Below are 15,927 nucleotides of genomic sequence, written 5' to 3'. Positions count from 1 at the left end.
TGACAAAGAAGGCAAAGACCCAGAAAAATAGAGTAAAAAAGGAGTTTATATATTTATAAATGCCAAATAAATACCAGAGGCCACCCAACGCCCTCTCCCAGACAAAGCTGTCTCCCCCAACCCTAGGCTTCTAAGGTCTGAGACATCTTGGCCCCAAGCTACAGCCCAAGAGCAGCTGCCAGTCTGGGCTACAAGGGAATTGAGTGGGGATGATCTGTCCAGCCAAGAGTCATGTGACCCTCTGTGTGAGGGCCCCCCATAGCCACAGGCCTGTGTCCCTATATAGGGCCCTACAGGGGCCAGACTCAGGGGGAGAAGGTGGTTATCTCTAGAGAGACCCGCTGCCACAACTCCTTGGTCTGTTTGCTGCGCTTGAGGTTCTGTAAGATGTCGTTGAACTGCATCATGCCCATAGGTGTCAGGCAGAAGGCGCTGCGGGCGCTGCGGATCGCATTCACAAAGTCGTCGTAGTCGGCAGGGGTCAGGTGAATCAAGCGGTGATGGATGTACTGGAGGGTGGGTTGGAGAGGGATCACCACAGAGCACACAACTGGGGCCCCACCTCCCTTACATGCTGAGGGATCTGGTCCAACTGCCCAGGAGGCATTCCACCCTTCTCCATGCATCCTGAGTTATCACCTGCATGTATGCCTGCTGACAGCGCTGCACCAGTTGGTGGAAGGCCGGGGCTCGAAGGTGGTTGTGGGCATGAATGGGGTTCAGCCGCTGCAGCGTCTCCATGACGATCTCCTGCAGCACAAACGGGCTCAGCACCCCCTTGGCTGCCCCCACACAGAACTGGTGCACGTAGTTCACTCCTGGGGGGCAGGGGAGGGGCATGAGACGGGGGTGGCCACCTCTGCCCTAGGGACCCACTTATATCTCTCAGCTCTGGCCTGACAGAAAGCCACCCTCCACCCCAGGAGCTGAGGTAACCCCCCAAGCCCCCCCGCGCTCGCACACATACCCGACCAAGGCCTCAACTCTGAGCAAGAGCTAGGAAGGAGGTCTGGGACAGGAAGGTGAGGGAAGCAGGTCGGGGGACAATGGTCCTGGGGAGGGGAGGTGTTACCCAGCTTTGCTGCCAGCCCCAGCAACCATTTGACATCATCAGTGTAAGGGGGGGAGCGGGAGAAGTTGTTGGGGTGATCGTTGTGTGCCCGGCGACCCAGCATCTCCAATGCCAGCATCCCTAGGGAACACAGATGGGCACACAATAGGACCTTCTCCCCCATCCTGGTACCTGACCCACAGGAAACATGATAAGGGACTTCTTACCAACACGGTAAGCAGCATGCAGGTGGTGCAGGCTGTGTGGATTGACTGGCTGACTGTGCGTCTCCTCTTCGGGTGGTGGAAAACCTCCGCTTACCAGAGGGCTGGGCTGTGTGGTCAGAGCAGGCAGCGACGCACCCTGGATGGCTGGAAATGTGGACGCTGGGTGGACACTGCTCACTGAGGGCAGATGGAAAGCCATGTAGAGAAGAGGTGCAGCGGTGATGCCCTTCCTACCTCCATGTCCAGGGCACTGCCCTCCATCCACCTGCTCCCTGTCCCCGAAACTCACAAGCCACACTGGTGGGCAGTGGGAGGCCTGGCTCTGTGTGGTAAGGATGGACTGTGATGGGAGCCATGGAAGGGACCGGGAAAGATACAGCAGTGGCAGCAAGCGAAGGAGGAGTCACTGAATAAGGGTATTGAGCCCCCAGGAATGCAGGATGCACACCCTGGAATAGATGGGAGAGGGGAGCAGCTGTCAAGTCTGGTTGGGTAACAAGTTAGCGTGCCTACATTTCTTACCTAGTTGCCTTGGTCTCCCATTCCCCACCACCTCCCAGGGCTCCTGGCAGCCCAATACACACCCAATGTGCTCCAGCCCCTATCAACTAGTGCTCTCCATACACCCCACCATCATTAAACACCAGTCTCACCTGTGGGTATGCAGAGCTGGGCACAGGGAAGACGGCAGGCCGGGGCATGTGAGGCATAGGGTGGGCAGGGTGAGCTGGGTGGGTGAGGTACTGAGGGCTGCAGGGCAGGTGGGGCTGGAGAGCAGTGTAGGGGTGCAGGCCAGGGGAATGACCATGCCCCAGTCCTGGACCCGGATACAAACTGGACCCCACTGAGATGACTGGAACCACTGTGGCTGCTGCTGTCACTGCTGCCGCAGCCACGGTAACAGGTTCGGTCCCTGGGGCACCCCTACCCTCAGGGAGTCCCCGCCCAGCCTCCCCAGCAGCCCTCATCCCACTGCCACTACAGCTGGTAGCCCCTTCACGGGCTGTGGACGAGCCGCCTGCTGTCTCCTCATAAAGCCAGAACCACTGATGAGCAACCTCAAACAGCACTTCAGGGTACACGCCCCCACCCTTGGCTGCCTCTTCCACTGCCATGCAGGCCTTCTCCAACATCAGGTTATCCTGGAAAGGAGCACAGAGCATTAGGGGAGAGGCCTTCCCCAGGAATGAGGGCTGGTAGAGGGGGCATCAGAGGTCAGTTACTGACTGACTCACTGACTTTAACAGCAGTGAGAACTTCACACAGGCTCCAAACATAATTTTTCCCTCTCACACACCCAAAGCTCACCATTTCTGAGTCCATTCTCAGGAGTCATCTTGTGCCCTAAGTAGTAAACCTCTATTTGCTTCTGTGTATGATGAGAATAATCCTAGCTTTAGGATTATAACAGAATACATATATATAATAGAATACAACACATATTATATATATGAATATAATAGGAAACTGTAAAGGATGAATGTAAAAATGTGAATTCATATTATTAGGCCAAGTAGCTCTAATTTGAAAATGGAAAACACTAAAGTCAGAAACTTTTTGAACGGCAAGGTTCATTGATAACCTCAAGAGGAAAATACCATAAAATATGCTTTCATGCACAAACAAGGCTGGAGACTGTAAGTTGGGTGGCTCCCTAGCCTGCATGAGGCCCTGGATCCAATCCCTCTGGATGCATGCACACATAGGAGAGAAAGAGGCCAACAGACACAAGATTACCTCTGGGATGTGTGTGTAATTAACATATGAAGTACTAATTTCATAACTAGTTTGGAGTCCCATCCACAAGATTGCTCAAGTTTAAGAAAATACTTTGAAAACCGAAAGTCAAAGACATTTCTAATCTTGAACCTAACAGATACTCAACCTGTAATATGTGAAATGTTACAATGAGAGAAAAAAATTAGATTCTTCATAAACTCCTGAATATGGGAATCAAGAGAGGGTCCCTAAAGCCCAAATAATAATATGTCCCAGCTACTCAGAAAGCTGAAGCAGAATTGTAAGCTCAAGGCCCACTAGGGATCTTAGACCTCTTGGAAGGAAGAGAGGGAGGGAGAGACAGAAGGAGGGAGAGCAGGCTGATAACTTGAGTTTGATTCCTAGGACCCACATGGTATAAGGAGAGAACAAACTTGGACAAGCTGTCTTCTGATCTCTGCACACACGGTGGCACATACCCCACCCCATCATGTACACACACACAAATACATTTTCTAAAGGAAAATGTTGGGTAAAGTTGCCCCGTGCCCAGATGGCTGAAAGCAGGAAATACCTGTTCCTTGCACTGCACCAAGGCTCGCTGAATTTCATTGGGGTTCAGTGCGTGGGCATGAGGCAGGCAGCTGAGAGCCAGCTCTGCCGCTGCCCTCACCATGTTGGAGTCTCGTGCCCGTGACGCTCTGTCAGCCAGCGATGCGACCTCAGGGGGTGTCAGGTGCCCATCCCAGCATTCTACCAGTATAGTCAAGGCTGCACTGCCGATCTCCATTGCCTGCCCTTCAGGGACAAGAACAAGGAGCAAAGTGGGCACCACTGGAGCTCTGGAGATGAGATCCTTCATCAGATCAGCAATGTCACCAAGACCCTTCCTAGTCACCTCCATCCTGTATGCAAATCATGACATTGGATTTACCTGTAATCCAGGATACATGGGAAGAATAGGTGCGAGAAAGCCAGTTAGGAGAAACAAAGTTATGCAGGCCTAGGGCATAAAGCCCAATCTCAAAGGCGCAAAGGTGCAGGTTGCGGTGAGGACCCTGGTGGCCTCCTGAGGAAGATGGATGTGTGAAAATGGAGGTGCTGCTGTTGCCCCCTGCCTTGATCAGAACTGTCTTCGCCAATTCAAAGTAGAAGTGTGCAGCTGCCTCTGATGGCTGATTGGGTACGTGGGGGGCATGACTCTCAGGGCGGCGGCCTTTGTAACACCTGATGGAGCAATGGGGTATGGACAGGGTTGGAATCCCTTCAGAATGGAGTCCAAGTAGGTTAGGTGGGACTGGGGTAAACAAGGCTGTTAGGAACAACAGCTGGGTCACACTAGGACTATGGTTTTGAGGAGGGTACTTCTCCCTGCTGACCTGCCGACTTCAACCGTCTTGGCTCGGGCCCCTCCACTGGCACTAGCCCGGCGGCTTCCACTGGAGGATGAGGAACCCAGGGAGTCTGAGGAAGAGCTGCTAATGCTGTCACTGTCTTGTCCTCGACCCCAGGAAGTAGGGGCCCAGCCCCCTCGAAGTGGCCTTCGGCTTAAGGTAGGAGAGCTGTCCGATGTGGTTTCAGGGGCACTGCTGTCAATGCTGGCCATGCCTAGTACCCCCAAAATGAAGTCAGTCTCCAGCCTTCAGGATTAGCCTTCCCACCATGCCATCCCACAGGCTGTTGTACCTGTGTGTTTCTTTTTGGGCCGCCCTGGGGAGCCCCAGCCTCGACCACTATAGCCTCCACGACTACCAAGTGCTAGGCGGCTCGGAACCTTCCCCTCTGGCCGTGGAGTCAAAGCTGCCTCAGGTGGGAGACCCTCACAGGGGGAATGTGGGGAGCTTTCTGAGGGAGAAAACACAACACTGGGATGAGCCTGGGAAAGGGCCTGACCTAACCACCACCCACCCGGCCACCCAATTCCTCACCAGGCACATTCTTCTCCGTGAAGCCCTCGGTGGGACCTGGCCCAGCCCCAGCCACATTCCCTGGCTGAGCTGGCCCTGCAGAGCTTGAAGTCAGTGGCTGCAGGGCCCCGGGAGCAGACGGGGCCCCATGCTTTGAGGGAGATCTCTGGTTGGCCGTGGCTGGCCGGCTAGATGAGTAGAAAGAACTCAGGGTCTGTGGCTTGTGTGTCTGGCTTTCTCGGTCCAAGAGTTTGTCTAGGATCTGGAGAAGAGACAAGCAGTAACATGATGTCCTTTTTTTCCTGGAGTTTGTTATCTTCCTTTCTTCTTGAAGCAGCCTAATGCTACCTCCTCAGGAAGTCTTCCCCAGCTGTAACTACAGGATAACCTCCCAGCTTACATGTCTTGGAATCTTCCATAACACTTACCTGAGGACTGAACATACTGATATTCAATAAATATTGAAATAAATGAATGATTGACTTTATGCTCTCTGCTTCTCTTCTTCCACCTCATGCCCAAGCATACCTATAAGAACCATTGGTCTCTTGTTCTTTATGAGAAGTCTCCAAAATGCTCTACTTACCTCCTACACACAGACCAGTACTTTGGTCATTGTACTAGAAACTTCTGAGAAAGACTGTGACATTTTGCTCACTTGTTGCCTGGCAAAAACCCAGCATCTCAGTCCCTTACCTTCTTGAGCTTGGCCTGGTCGTCCTTGTAAGTGATCATGAGTGCTAAGGCCAGGTCACCCTTCTCCCGACGTGTGCCTTCACATAGGAGGGGATGTTCAGCCTCACTCACTGTCGTCTTCATGCCTGTGAGGAGGGCCTTTGGGGATTAGTGTTCACAGCTCCAAAGACTCTAAACACATACAAGCCAGAGCCCGCTACCAGCTCATGAGGAAAGGTTCTCTGCTTACATCCAGCCTTCTCAGGGCCTTTGTAGCCTGCTCTAGTCTAGGCACATTCATCTAACTGCCTGCTGGATTGCTTGCTTCTGTTGTTGATGTTGATGATGATGTTTTTGAGGCAAGGTCTCATGTAGCACAGGCTGGCCTCAAACTTGCTATGTAGCCAAGTATGAAAATGAACTCCTGATCCTCCTGCCTCCACCTCCCAAGTACTGGGATTGTAGGCATAAGCATCATATCTGGTCTTAGAACTGAGTGTGTTCCTGACAATCTCCGGTCAAGCTCCCTGGTCTTCTAGCTCGGTCACCTCCATGAGGCCTTTCTTTAGATTTTTGGTTTGCTGTCCTTTAAACACCCACCACATGTAACACACACACATTTAAGTTTTATTTATTTTTATGTATGTATGTATGTATGTATGTATGTATGTATGTGTTTTGCTTACATGCATGTGTGTACCATGTGCTTGATGTGCCCATGGAAGCCAGAAGAGAGCACTGCATATATCCCTTGGAAAATGGAATTATTTATAGCTAGGCATCTTGTGGATCCTGGGAACTAAGCTGGGATCCTTTAGAAAAGCAGTAAGTGCATCTCCAGCCTCTCTCTAGGTCCTGACTGTAACAAGCGATGACCAGTTGGTTCCCACATGCCATTTTGACTTTCCCTACATAGCTCCTCAAGGCCTGACCCAGGCTTTGCTCATGAACATGCTCAGGACGAGACACTTACCCAGGGCAGCAACTGCTGCTTCAAATCCTAGCTCCTCATCTCCAGGCATCTCGTTATTCCAGTTTCGACTTGGAGGCCGGGAACCCGTCAGAGAAACCACTAGATGAAAATTGGGTTAAGTCAAGCCAACCAAAGTACCTCTGGAAAAATTGCAATGAAATCCAAGGCCCTCATCCAAGATCTACCCAGGAAGCTGCCTGGTGGATCCTAAAGATGACTCTGACAGAGTCTTAGAATTTTTAGGTTTCTTTAAAAAAACAAAACAACGACAAAAACATTCCCTACGTATCCCCCTCCCCCAAGTTCTCCACTTACTATAGGGCATTATACCTGGAGCACAGAGGACATCGAAGATGAAGCTAGCCAGCATGAGCGGCAGGACAGGCCGGTAGTCACACAGGGTGCCCTCCCGAAGCTCTTCTGCCCGGCACCGGATGGTACTCATTTCACTGGGGCCCCGAGGGATCTTCTTGAGCAGAGCAGCTACCTCAGATTCCTGATATGCCAACTTTACCTGAGAGTACAGGAAGGGACTCAGCCCTCCTCTTCCTCAATGGAGAGCAAGGTGTAAGACTCTGAAAAGGTTAAGGATAAGGCAAATGAACCGCTGACCTCCAAGGCCTTGGTTGAAGCAGGAGGCCGCTGTAGCTCCAATGCAAACATGCCGACTCGGAAGGCCAGGTTGTGGTGCTCGGGGCGCTCACTGAGCACTGTCAACAGGAAGGCTGCTTTGGTCAGAGTGTTGGTAGCCACCCAGGTCTGACGGCTTGTGGATACCTTGTTTTTCTTGCCCTAAATGGGAAGTGCAAAGAGTTTGGACAAGTGAGACTGTTTTACCTCAGTGGAGATAGAAGGAAGCTCTCACTTAGGGTGGGGAATAGGAGCAGGGATAAGTGGGACCCGGAAAGCAGAGGAAGGAGGTCTCTCTCACCTTGGCAGGGGGCGGCTCTACCTTGAGGTCAGGTGGGTTGGCTAACAGGTCCTGGGCAAGCTCCACGGTGAGGCGGGAGGCCTCATTGCTGTAGCCATGGGCATGCAGGGCCTCAGCACAGGCAAACAACACCTACAGGACATAGGACCAAAAGACTGAAGGCCTGCACTTGGAGAACATCATACTTAATTACATAGCACAATATTCCTAAAGTACTGGTGCCATGCTGATCCTGGGCATACCATAGGAATTCAGTCTGGTTACAGACTCCACTATCATTCAACATGATGTGATAACAAGTATTGCTGAAAAAGGCCAAAATAGGGGACAAACGGATAGAATGGCTCATAGGGACTTGGAACAGAAGAACACTGCTACTCTTATCTGTGAAAGTGGGGGTCATCTCAGGTACGGTAGGCTAGGGAAGCCAGCAGAGGCTGTGGGGAGCTAAGAGAGAGACGTCTAAGAACACAAGGTCTGTTTTATTTGAGCTAGGTCTCACTATGTGACTCAAGCTGGCCTCCAACTTGAGGTTCTCCTACATGAACCTCCAGAGTGCTGGGATAAGAGGCATCTGCTACCACACCTGGCAGGGAGGGATTCTAAGTTCAACAATCTTGTGCTCCTATCTCTCAGAACTTTAAGGTCTCTAAGAGCCAACCAAGCCTGGTAGAAGATTATTACAGGCAGAAAGGACAATCTGTACCTAAGTATGCAGGCGGGGGGGGGGGGGGGGGGGATGGAGGGGGGCACAGCAAGCTCCAGGAAAAAGTGAGGTACGTAGAAGATGAAAGACAAAGTCATCCAGCTCTGGAGAAGCTGGCAGAGGTCAGACAGAGCGGAGCCCCACAGCCCATGGCCAAGGACCTTCAGTTTCACTCTAAGGGCAGTAAGTAAGCACTGAGGACTTTGAAGTAGCACACTGACACAATATCTGAGAAATATCCAGCAGAGAGGGCAGACTGCAGACCAGGAGGTTAGGATGCCCTACAGAATGTAAAGTCATGCTAATGATCTGGACACTTCAGCCAGAGCCATGGGTCCCCTCTTAGTCATTTGAAAAAAACATCCCACAGTCCCTCTCTTCCTCAGTCCCCTCACCTCCATTCGGCTCTCCTGTTCCAGAGGCTTCAGACCAGCAAACAGGTCATGCTCGTCCGTGGCCCCGCCCTCCACCTTCTCCTCCTCGCCCCCAGCCCCGTCCTGGGCACTCAGGTAATAGGCTTGGTAGTCATCGTCGTCCTCTCCAGCTGCAGGAGCTGCTGCCTTGCTTTTGTGCAGCCCACTGCCACTGTCGTCTGTGGAAGGGAGGTCATCTTGGGTACAGACCTCTTCAGGCAGCAGACCAGGGAGGCCTGCAGAGGCTGTAGGAGGCTCAGGCCCTTCTGAGAAGTACACGCCAGCATCTTCCTCATAATTATCTGGGGGCTCAGGAAGGAAGGTGGAAGGTCCTCTGGAGCCAACCGAGGGAGGACAGGGTGGAGGGCTCTCAGGGAATCCACCAAAGGTGCTGGCCTCTGCACCCAGGGCCAGGCTGCTATCATCCAGGCTCATCTCTGCCAGGTCTGGTTCCAGGGAGCTGTCTTCACTGCTTAACCGGCGTTTGCTCCCACTGCCTGCTGAGCTCTTGCCCCCGCTGCCAGTCCCACCCAGTACCTTGGCTTTGCCTCCATTTGGACCCATCTTATGCAGAGTCTTATCTCCTCCTTCGGCAGAGAGGCGGCGGAGACCCCGCTGTGAGGAGATCCCCTCACCCAATCCTTTGCGCTTGGCCCCAGGTTCCTTGGGCCTCACAGCTGGCTCAGTGGGAAGAGGTCGGGGCCGGGACTCTTCCAGGCCCCCAGATCTAGAGGCTCCTGGCCTAGCAGGCAAGGCCCGGGCCCAGCACAGGGCTAGCTTCCGGTCGGTGCCACTGTAGGTCACACCAGGAAGTGGGTAAGCCTCTTCCCAGTTAAAGTAGCAGGCCTCCACAGCTGGCCGGAAGCCAGGGAAGAGCCTCTCTAGGGTCTTCTTGTGCTGTCCCCGCTTCACATTCTCAATCACCTTCAGCTGCCACTGACGCAGCTGTGCACACAGTTCCCGGCGGCTGTGGAAACAAAGGGCAGGAGGCTGTTAGAGGACGACAAGCCGGCTACACTGAGGGTGGAAAGGAGGAGATAAAGCAGGAATTCTCCCTCAAAGAAAGGCATAAACAAGGGGCACAGTGGGGAGGGGCTGCTCTTTTTGAGCCAGCACCATAAAACCTCAGTCCAACAGTCACGGATTTTGGAAAGTGAGTCTTATTAGGGAAGGGGAAGAAGAAAGCCTGTTAGAAACAGGACTCAGAACCTTCTAGTGCAGTGCTCAGCACTTCCTATTCCCCTAGATGAGAGAAATCCCTCTGCTCAAGCAGAGTGTTCAACGTGCAGGCTGCCCTGGGCTGTCCTTGTCAGAATACAGTAGTCCTAGGGAGGACTCACCGCTGAGGGCTGAGGGCAGGGTCCAGCACAGCCAGCCTCCAGAGGGTAACCATCTCGTCACACATACTTGCACATGCATGGGCTGCTACCTCTGATTGCCCATTGCTACGGCCTGTGTGACCACTGGCACTGCTGTGTGAAGCTGAGGTGCGCACACTATACCACCAGCCTGTTATCTGGAGGCAAAGAGAGATGTAAGGTACACAAAAGCTCAGAAAAATCTAAAAAGCCCTCACCCTCCTCCATGTTCCTGTCAGAAAAAAAGACAGTAAGATGAGAGGGGAAAGAAGGAACTACCACACAGCTGCCCAGTCCTGAGGCTTTACCTGTTCATAGGTGAGGCACTGGTCAGTGAGGATTTCTAGCAAGGGGGCTGCATTGCTGTCCCTTCGCTTGAACATCTCCCGAACAATGCTAAGCAGGTTCCAGACACCCTCAGGCTCTCGGCCCCGTAGAGGCCTCAGCAGACATGCCCATTCGGCAGCAGCAGGGGGTTCCGTGGACGAGAGATACATAGAGTTCACATCGCTGGAAAAGGAACAGAGAAGAAGGGGCTAAGGTGGGGCTGCTGAGTGAAGGAGGTAAAAACAGCTGGGCTTTGACCCAGGGAGACCCCGACCCAGAGTACACAGTAGAGGGAAGGACAGCGGTGACAAGATTCCTCATCTTTCTCTCCATCTGTTCCAATATGGTCAGCCAAAGGAAGAAAACAACACTGGCTCTACCCAGACAGGAAATCACTGACTGCACAAGGTCGTCATCAACCACAGAGCCATCACTGATGCCCATGCACAGGAACCATGCCCATCACTGACCCATACACAGATACCATGCCCATCACTGATGCCCATGCGCAGAAACCATGCCAGTGCAGTGATGAGAAGGAAGGAAAGATTACCAGTGGCCTAAGGAAGGTACCTACTCACCACAGATTTAGTATGCAGTTTACCTGAAGACCACAGGGGAGGGGCCACAGAACTTGTGCAGTGTCTTCTTTATGTTGTCAGTGAGTGTTGACTCATCCAAATACCAGGTGCTCTGGTCTGAAGCTGAGGGCCCTGCTGTAGGGTCTGGGGATGACAGGCAATCCGTCACCTACTGACAGGCCCAGCTTCCCCTAACAGCAAGGCGCCTTAGGAAGTGAGGCCCTGCACTAGCTGCTTGCTTGCTTGCTTTCCTTCTCAGCACTCACCCGGAGCTCCACAGACTGTATTGATAGCTGTTGACTGGGAGGAAAGGAGCTCATCTAGAAGACGCTGGGCTGTGGGGAGAATCTGAGGGGAGAGAGAACAAGGGCAGAGAGAACAAGGCGCTGGTGAATCCAAAGCGGCCAGGGCGGAACAAGAAGGCTGAGGTGAAGCCAGAAAGCCAGCAGTGAGCTATGTCCCACCTTACCCACCTGCTGAGGGAGCTCACTGATAAGGTACTGAGCAAATTTTTGAAGCTGGTCCCTTTGTAGCCGAGACAGGGACTCCGAGACTGGAGCCCGCAGGCAGACTGCAGACGCCTGAAGGAGCAAAGAACCATCTGAGAAAAGGTTCTGGAGCTGAAGCTGGGGAGAGGTGGGCAGAGGGGAGGGAAGGGGCTCACACTGTGGCCAGGCATGCAGCAGAGAAGGAGGGAACGGAGTGTACGACAGGGTCAGGATAAATTGGGAGGGCCTCACATTGTGAATGCGGAAGAGACAGAGGGCCACGACATGGGTGCACCATTTGGCCCCAGCCCCACAGGTACAGCTACAGGAAGTGACCCGGCAGCGGTCAAACATCACAGCTACATTGTAGGCCCCTTTGGGAGGGACCATCTGTGGTGGCACCACTGTAGCACTCAGATGGAACCCTAGGGAGAAATAAGGGCAAGATCAGAAGTAAAGGCCACGTCTCTGCTCTCCTCCCTGGACCCATACTGAATTATATAATTCACTCCACATGGATTTTCTCTTTCATTTTGTTTTGTTTTGTTTTTTAAAGACAGGGTCTCTCGGTGTAACCCTGGCTGTCTTAGAACTCACTATGGAGACCAGGCTGGCCTCAAACTAGTCAGAGATCCACCTGCCTCTGCCTCCTGAGTGCTAGGATTAAAGACACGTGCAACCTTGCCCGTCCACAAAGGCTCTTAATCTTCGCCCAGGGGTGGGAGGAGAGGTCACCACGGGTGTGCTGGGACCCTTACCTATCTGCAGTGGGTCTTTCACAGCCCTCATTCGGAACAGCTGATCCCCTCGCTGGAACTCATCCGCGCTGCCATTGGCTAGGCATGAATATAGACTGGGGGAAGAAGAGGACTTGGCCACAACCCAGCATATAACCTTCCACAGACACTGAGAGACCGCCATGCTCTCGGCAGCTCTCTGTTAGCACGCCTTAGGCAGAAGAAGCCCAGGCTCTTCCCACCTCCCCTATCTTCCTCTTAGCAGTTCCAACTACAGTATCTCTTTTGTTCTGCAGAAAGCCAGGCAGCCAGTGTGAGACCTCAGAACTCCATCCCATTATCAGTACTCTGGACTCACCGAATGTCCTCTTCATTCTCAGGGAAGCTCCAAAACGCAATTCGGAGTTGGAGTTGCTCTGGCACTGGAGGGTAAACTTTCTCCACCACTTCAAATGGGATGTGAAACGCCACCTGCTTTGCTGACAGCTCCACTAATGGGATCACCAATCCATCTTCCAAAATATAGATTGGGATGGGGGAAGAGAAAGACCAGAATTATTTTGCAATAATTACTTGGAACCAGTGCCACACCCTGGGTACCTGGGCTCACGCAAACACACATACACCCTCTTCTTGGAAATATATATATTTTTTTTATTTGTTTCCTTTTTTTTTCCCCAAGACAGGGTTTCTCTGTGTAGCCCTGGCTGTCCCGGAACTCACTCTGTAGACCAGGCTAGCCTTGAACTCAAAAGAGATCAGCCTGCCTCTGCCTCCTGAGTGCTGGGACTAAAGGCATATGCTACGACACCCAGCTATATTTCCCGTTTAAATTTTATATTTTTACTCTGTGTCTGTGTGTGAGCACATGGAGACCAGAAGAAAGCGTCAGGTCCCCTGGAGCGGGAGTTACAGGTGGTTCAAGCATCCGGAGGGGAGCTGGGAACTGAACGAAGGGCCGATGAAGGAGCAGCAGGCACGCAGCCCCTTCCTGTCAGGGCATAATGCCCCGTAAACCTCCTTTTGGGAGAGGAGGGGAGGGGAGGGGAGGGGAGGGGAGGGGAGGGGAGGAGAGGAGAGACGCCATTCTCCAGCCACACTCAGTCAGGTGGCCAGCCTTGGCCCAGAACAGGAGATACCGGGGTGATTCTAGGACACTTCTGGCCAGATAGGCATGTTCTGGACTGGAGTAGATGCTCCACCTCACAGGCCTCAGAACCAAATTTCCCACACTCTCCATTTAGATTCCTATCATGCTGCATTGTCTCTTTGGCGCTGACCTCTGGCTGCCTTCTTACTTATCACCTTTCTCTAAATGACTGCAGGGCCCCCACTAAGGAGGGAAGAGGAGCCAGAACTCAGAATAATTAGGGATCTCATCAGGCATAAGAGCCTACAAGGCCCACACAGTCTGACTTCTCATCCTTGAAGCTAGGGGGAGCTAATTATCCCAGGGCACCTGGCTGTTGCTCCTGAAATCCCCTGGAATGGGAAGGAGTTAGCACCCAAGATTTTTCTACACTATTTTAACAAAAAGCAGTAATGATACAACAGACTGCAGATCTCACAGAAAACGGCTACATTAGAAGATTGAGTTAAAAAAGGAATCACAGAACAGAAAAGAACCTTTTAAAAACAGAAACCTCTTTACAAGTAAGCAACTTAAGGTGGCTGCAGAGGGCATGGGGGAGAAACGGTGCACTCAGGCCAGATGTGAAGGCTGTCGAGGGAGGGTCAAGACCTTTCCAATCTGTAGCGCCAGAGCCTCTCACTCAAGAGGATAGTAGGCAGGGAGGGAAGAAAGAGGGAAAAGATCTTCACCTATGCAGGACCGCATCAATATGCTGAAAATCTTTACTACCATGCTTTTAGTTACTTCCGCCAAAGTGAGACAATCCACATTCTCATACATAGAAGAAGTAGGGAAATCACAAAAGGTTCATGTTGAAGCTACTTGTCATCTGCACACGTATGTGTGCATACACATACAGACAGGTGCCCTCTCCTCCAACAGAAACTGAATACTACCCATACTAGAAAGTGCATAGGCAAATTCCTCTGTATCCGACAGGGGCACCAGAAATCTCTGCAGCTTGCAGAACAGGTCTTTTGGAATGACCTAGCTAGGACACATACATTAATCCTTTCAACTACTGAAGAAAGCCAGCTTCCACTGAGGCCCAGGACAAACACTGCCTTGGGCTGAGCAGGGGAGGGGGAGATGTGATGATTCCTAAGCCTAAGAGATTTCTTTCTTCTTTAGTATCCTTTCTACCCCCTCCAAAAGCAAAATTCTTCATAGCACTAATACATGACTTCATTGGAAGACCAAGAACGAAGGAAACACAAGGGAAAGGCGCTTCACCAGGAGAGCCCCAAGATAACTGCTGGCCCTCCTCAGACCTCAGATATGGAAGTCCAAGGCTCCCATCCACTGGTCCCAGCCTTTACTTCTAACAGATGCCAGGAGTCTGGCTTCACCCTACCGATTCCAGCATCTCCTCTCACAGGCAAGCTCACGTCCACCTTCCTCTTGGTGGAATACTTTCTTGGTGCAGTTCATGAGGAGAGAATAGCATCCTGGAGGCAAAGCAACCAACGCACCATCCCAGAGCCACACACCTCAAGTCCTCAAGTGGTTACTTTCCACAATCCACGACTAACCAACCACACTCTCTTCTGCCTACTTTTGGCTTACTAAAGGCCAAATTAAGCATTCTTAAAACCAAGAAGGGGAATTCTCCCATATTCCGTCTCTAAGGCATAAAGGAATAACAAAAGATCTTTCTGGCCAAGCCAGGATGTTCTTTGCCACAACACAAGCTTGTGTGAACGCGCGCGAGTGAGTGTATTCATTCTCATTCTCTCTCTCTCTCTCTCTCTCTCTCTCTCTCTCTCTCTCTCTCTCTCTCTCTCTCTCTCTCTCTCTCTCTCTTCTCTCTCTCTCTCTCTTCCCCCCCCCCCATTTTCCCCCTCTCTATCTTTCTCCCACCCCGCCCCCGCTCTGCTGTTAAGATGCCACTCCATCCCTGGAAGGCCAGACAGAGAAGGGAGCCCTGAGGTCTGCTCTAAGCTTGGGACAGCTCCCGGGCCGGACAGCTCCCAGGCAAGGCCCAAGCGGGACCAGCTTGCTCCCCTCCCCCTCGCAGCCGTCCCCGCTCATCCTCACCTCGCATTCTGGTACCGCCACTGCCACCTCCGCCACCGCCTCCAGTGGGGGAATTGGGCCCCGCTGACTGTTTGCGCCATCCTCGCCAGTTCTGGCAAAGGCTCTCGGCCTCGGAAATGAACGAACAGAGTGAATCCTCCTCAAAGCGGTCGGAATCCTCAAACGAGAAGCGCTCGCCGTCCTCCCACTCCGCGAACATCAGCTCCATGGGGCCCGCACCCCCCGGGGCCGGGTCTCCCCCCGCGGATCCGGGGCCTGGGCCGCCGGCCGGGGACTGAGGGGAGGCCCGGGGCCTGAGGGGCGAGCCGGGGCTGGGGGTGGCCGGGGCGCTCAGGGCGGCCGTGCCGGGCGAGGATCTCGGGCCTGGGAGGGACACCGGGCCGGGCCTCACCCAACAGCGAGGTGCGAGCGGGGATTGTGGCCAGTCTGCGAGACTCGAGGCCGGGACGAAGCGCTGGGCGGCCAGGGCCTCTAGGCGGCTGCGGCGCCGCCTCCCCCATCAGCTGATCCGAACTTCCGGCCGCGCCGGCCATCACTACTTCCGCCCTCGCGTGCTGGAGGACTGGACCGCGTACGGGCGGGTGTAGGGGACACGTGTGTGCATTGCCTGCAGTTTTCTCGAGCCCACCCTCACACAAAGCTCCCAAAGGTGTAGGAAAAGGACA

General features: G+C 53.0%; 1 protein-coding gene across 4 annotated transcripts; it reads right to left on the bottom strand.

Annotated features, from left to right (window-relative positions):
- Nucleotides 1-28: 28 nt before the first annotated feature.
- Nucleotides 29-15,772, bottom strand: Zswim8 (zinc finger SWIM-type containing 8). 4 transcript variants are annotated; one of them, XM_052189842.1, is made up of 26 exons: nucleotides 15,263-15,772; nucleotides 12,452-12,605; nucleotides 12,115-12,209; nucleotides 11,609-11,781; nucleotides 11,342-11,449; nucleotides 11,135-11,216; nucleotides 10,892-11,012; nucleotides 10,269-10,470; nucleotides 9,943-10,118; nucleotides 8,585-9,569; nucleotides 7,484-7,615; nucleotides 7,165-7,344; nucleotides 6,883-7,066; nucleotides 6,553-6,651; nucleotides 5,601-5,725; nucleotides 4,926-5,166; nucleotides 4,684-4,842; nucleotides 4,377-4,605; nucleotides 3,932-4,224; nucleotides 3,572-3,795; nucleotides 1,932-2,420; nucleotides 1,568-1,727; nucleotides 1,279-1,455; nucleotides 1,073-1,192; nucleotides 640-750; nucleotides 29-509 (listed from the first exon to the last, which is right to left on the bottom strand). In XM_052189842.1, exons 1-26 carry the CDS (start codon nucleotides 15,468-15,470, stop codon nucleotides 46-48), a joined length of 5,691 nt encoding a protein of 1,896 aa, XP_052045802.1. In that variant the 5' UTR covers nucleotides 15,471-15,772; the 3' UTR covers nucleotides 29-45. The 4 variants fall into 4 exon arrangements, with proteins under 4 accessions (XP_052045802.1, XP_052045803.1, XP_052045804.1 ...); XM_052189843.1 differs by having other exon boundaries at nucleotides 7,505-7,615; XM_052189844.1 differs by having other exon boundaries at nucleotides 210-509; nucleotides 640-818.
- Between the last annotated feature and the right edge of the window lie 155 nt (nucleotides 15,773-15,927).

Source organism: Apodemus sylvaticus, chromosome 8 (assembly GCF_947179515.1).
Source record: "Apodemus sylvaticus chromosome 8, mApoSyl1.1, whole genome shotgun sequence".
NCBI lineage: Eukaryota > Metazoa > Chordata > Mammalia > Rodentia > Muridae > Apodemus > Apodemus sylvaticus.
The sequence above is the reverse complement of the archived record's forward strand: the minus strand, read 5'-3'. Positions and strand labels throughout refer to the sequence as shown.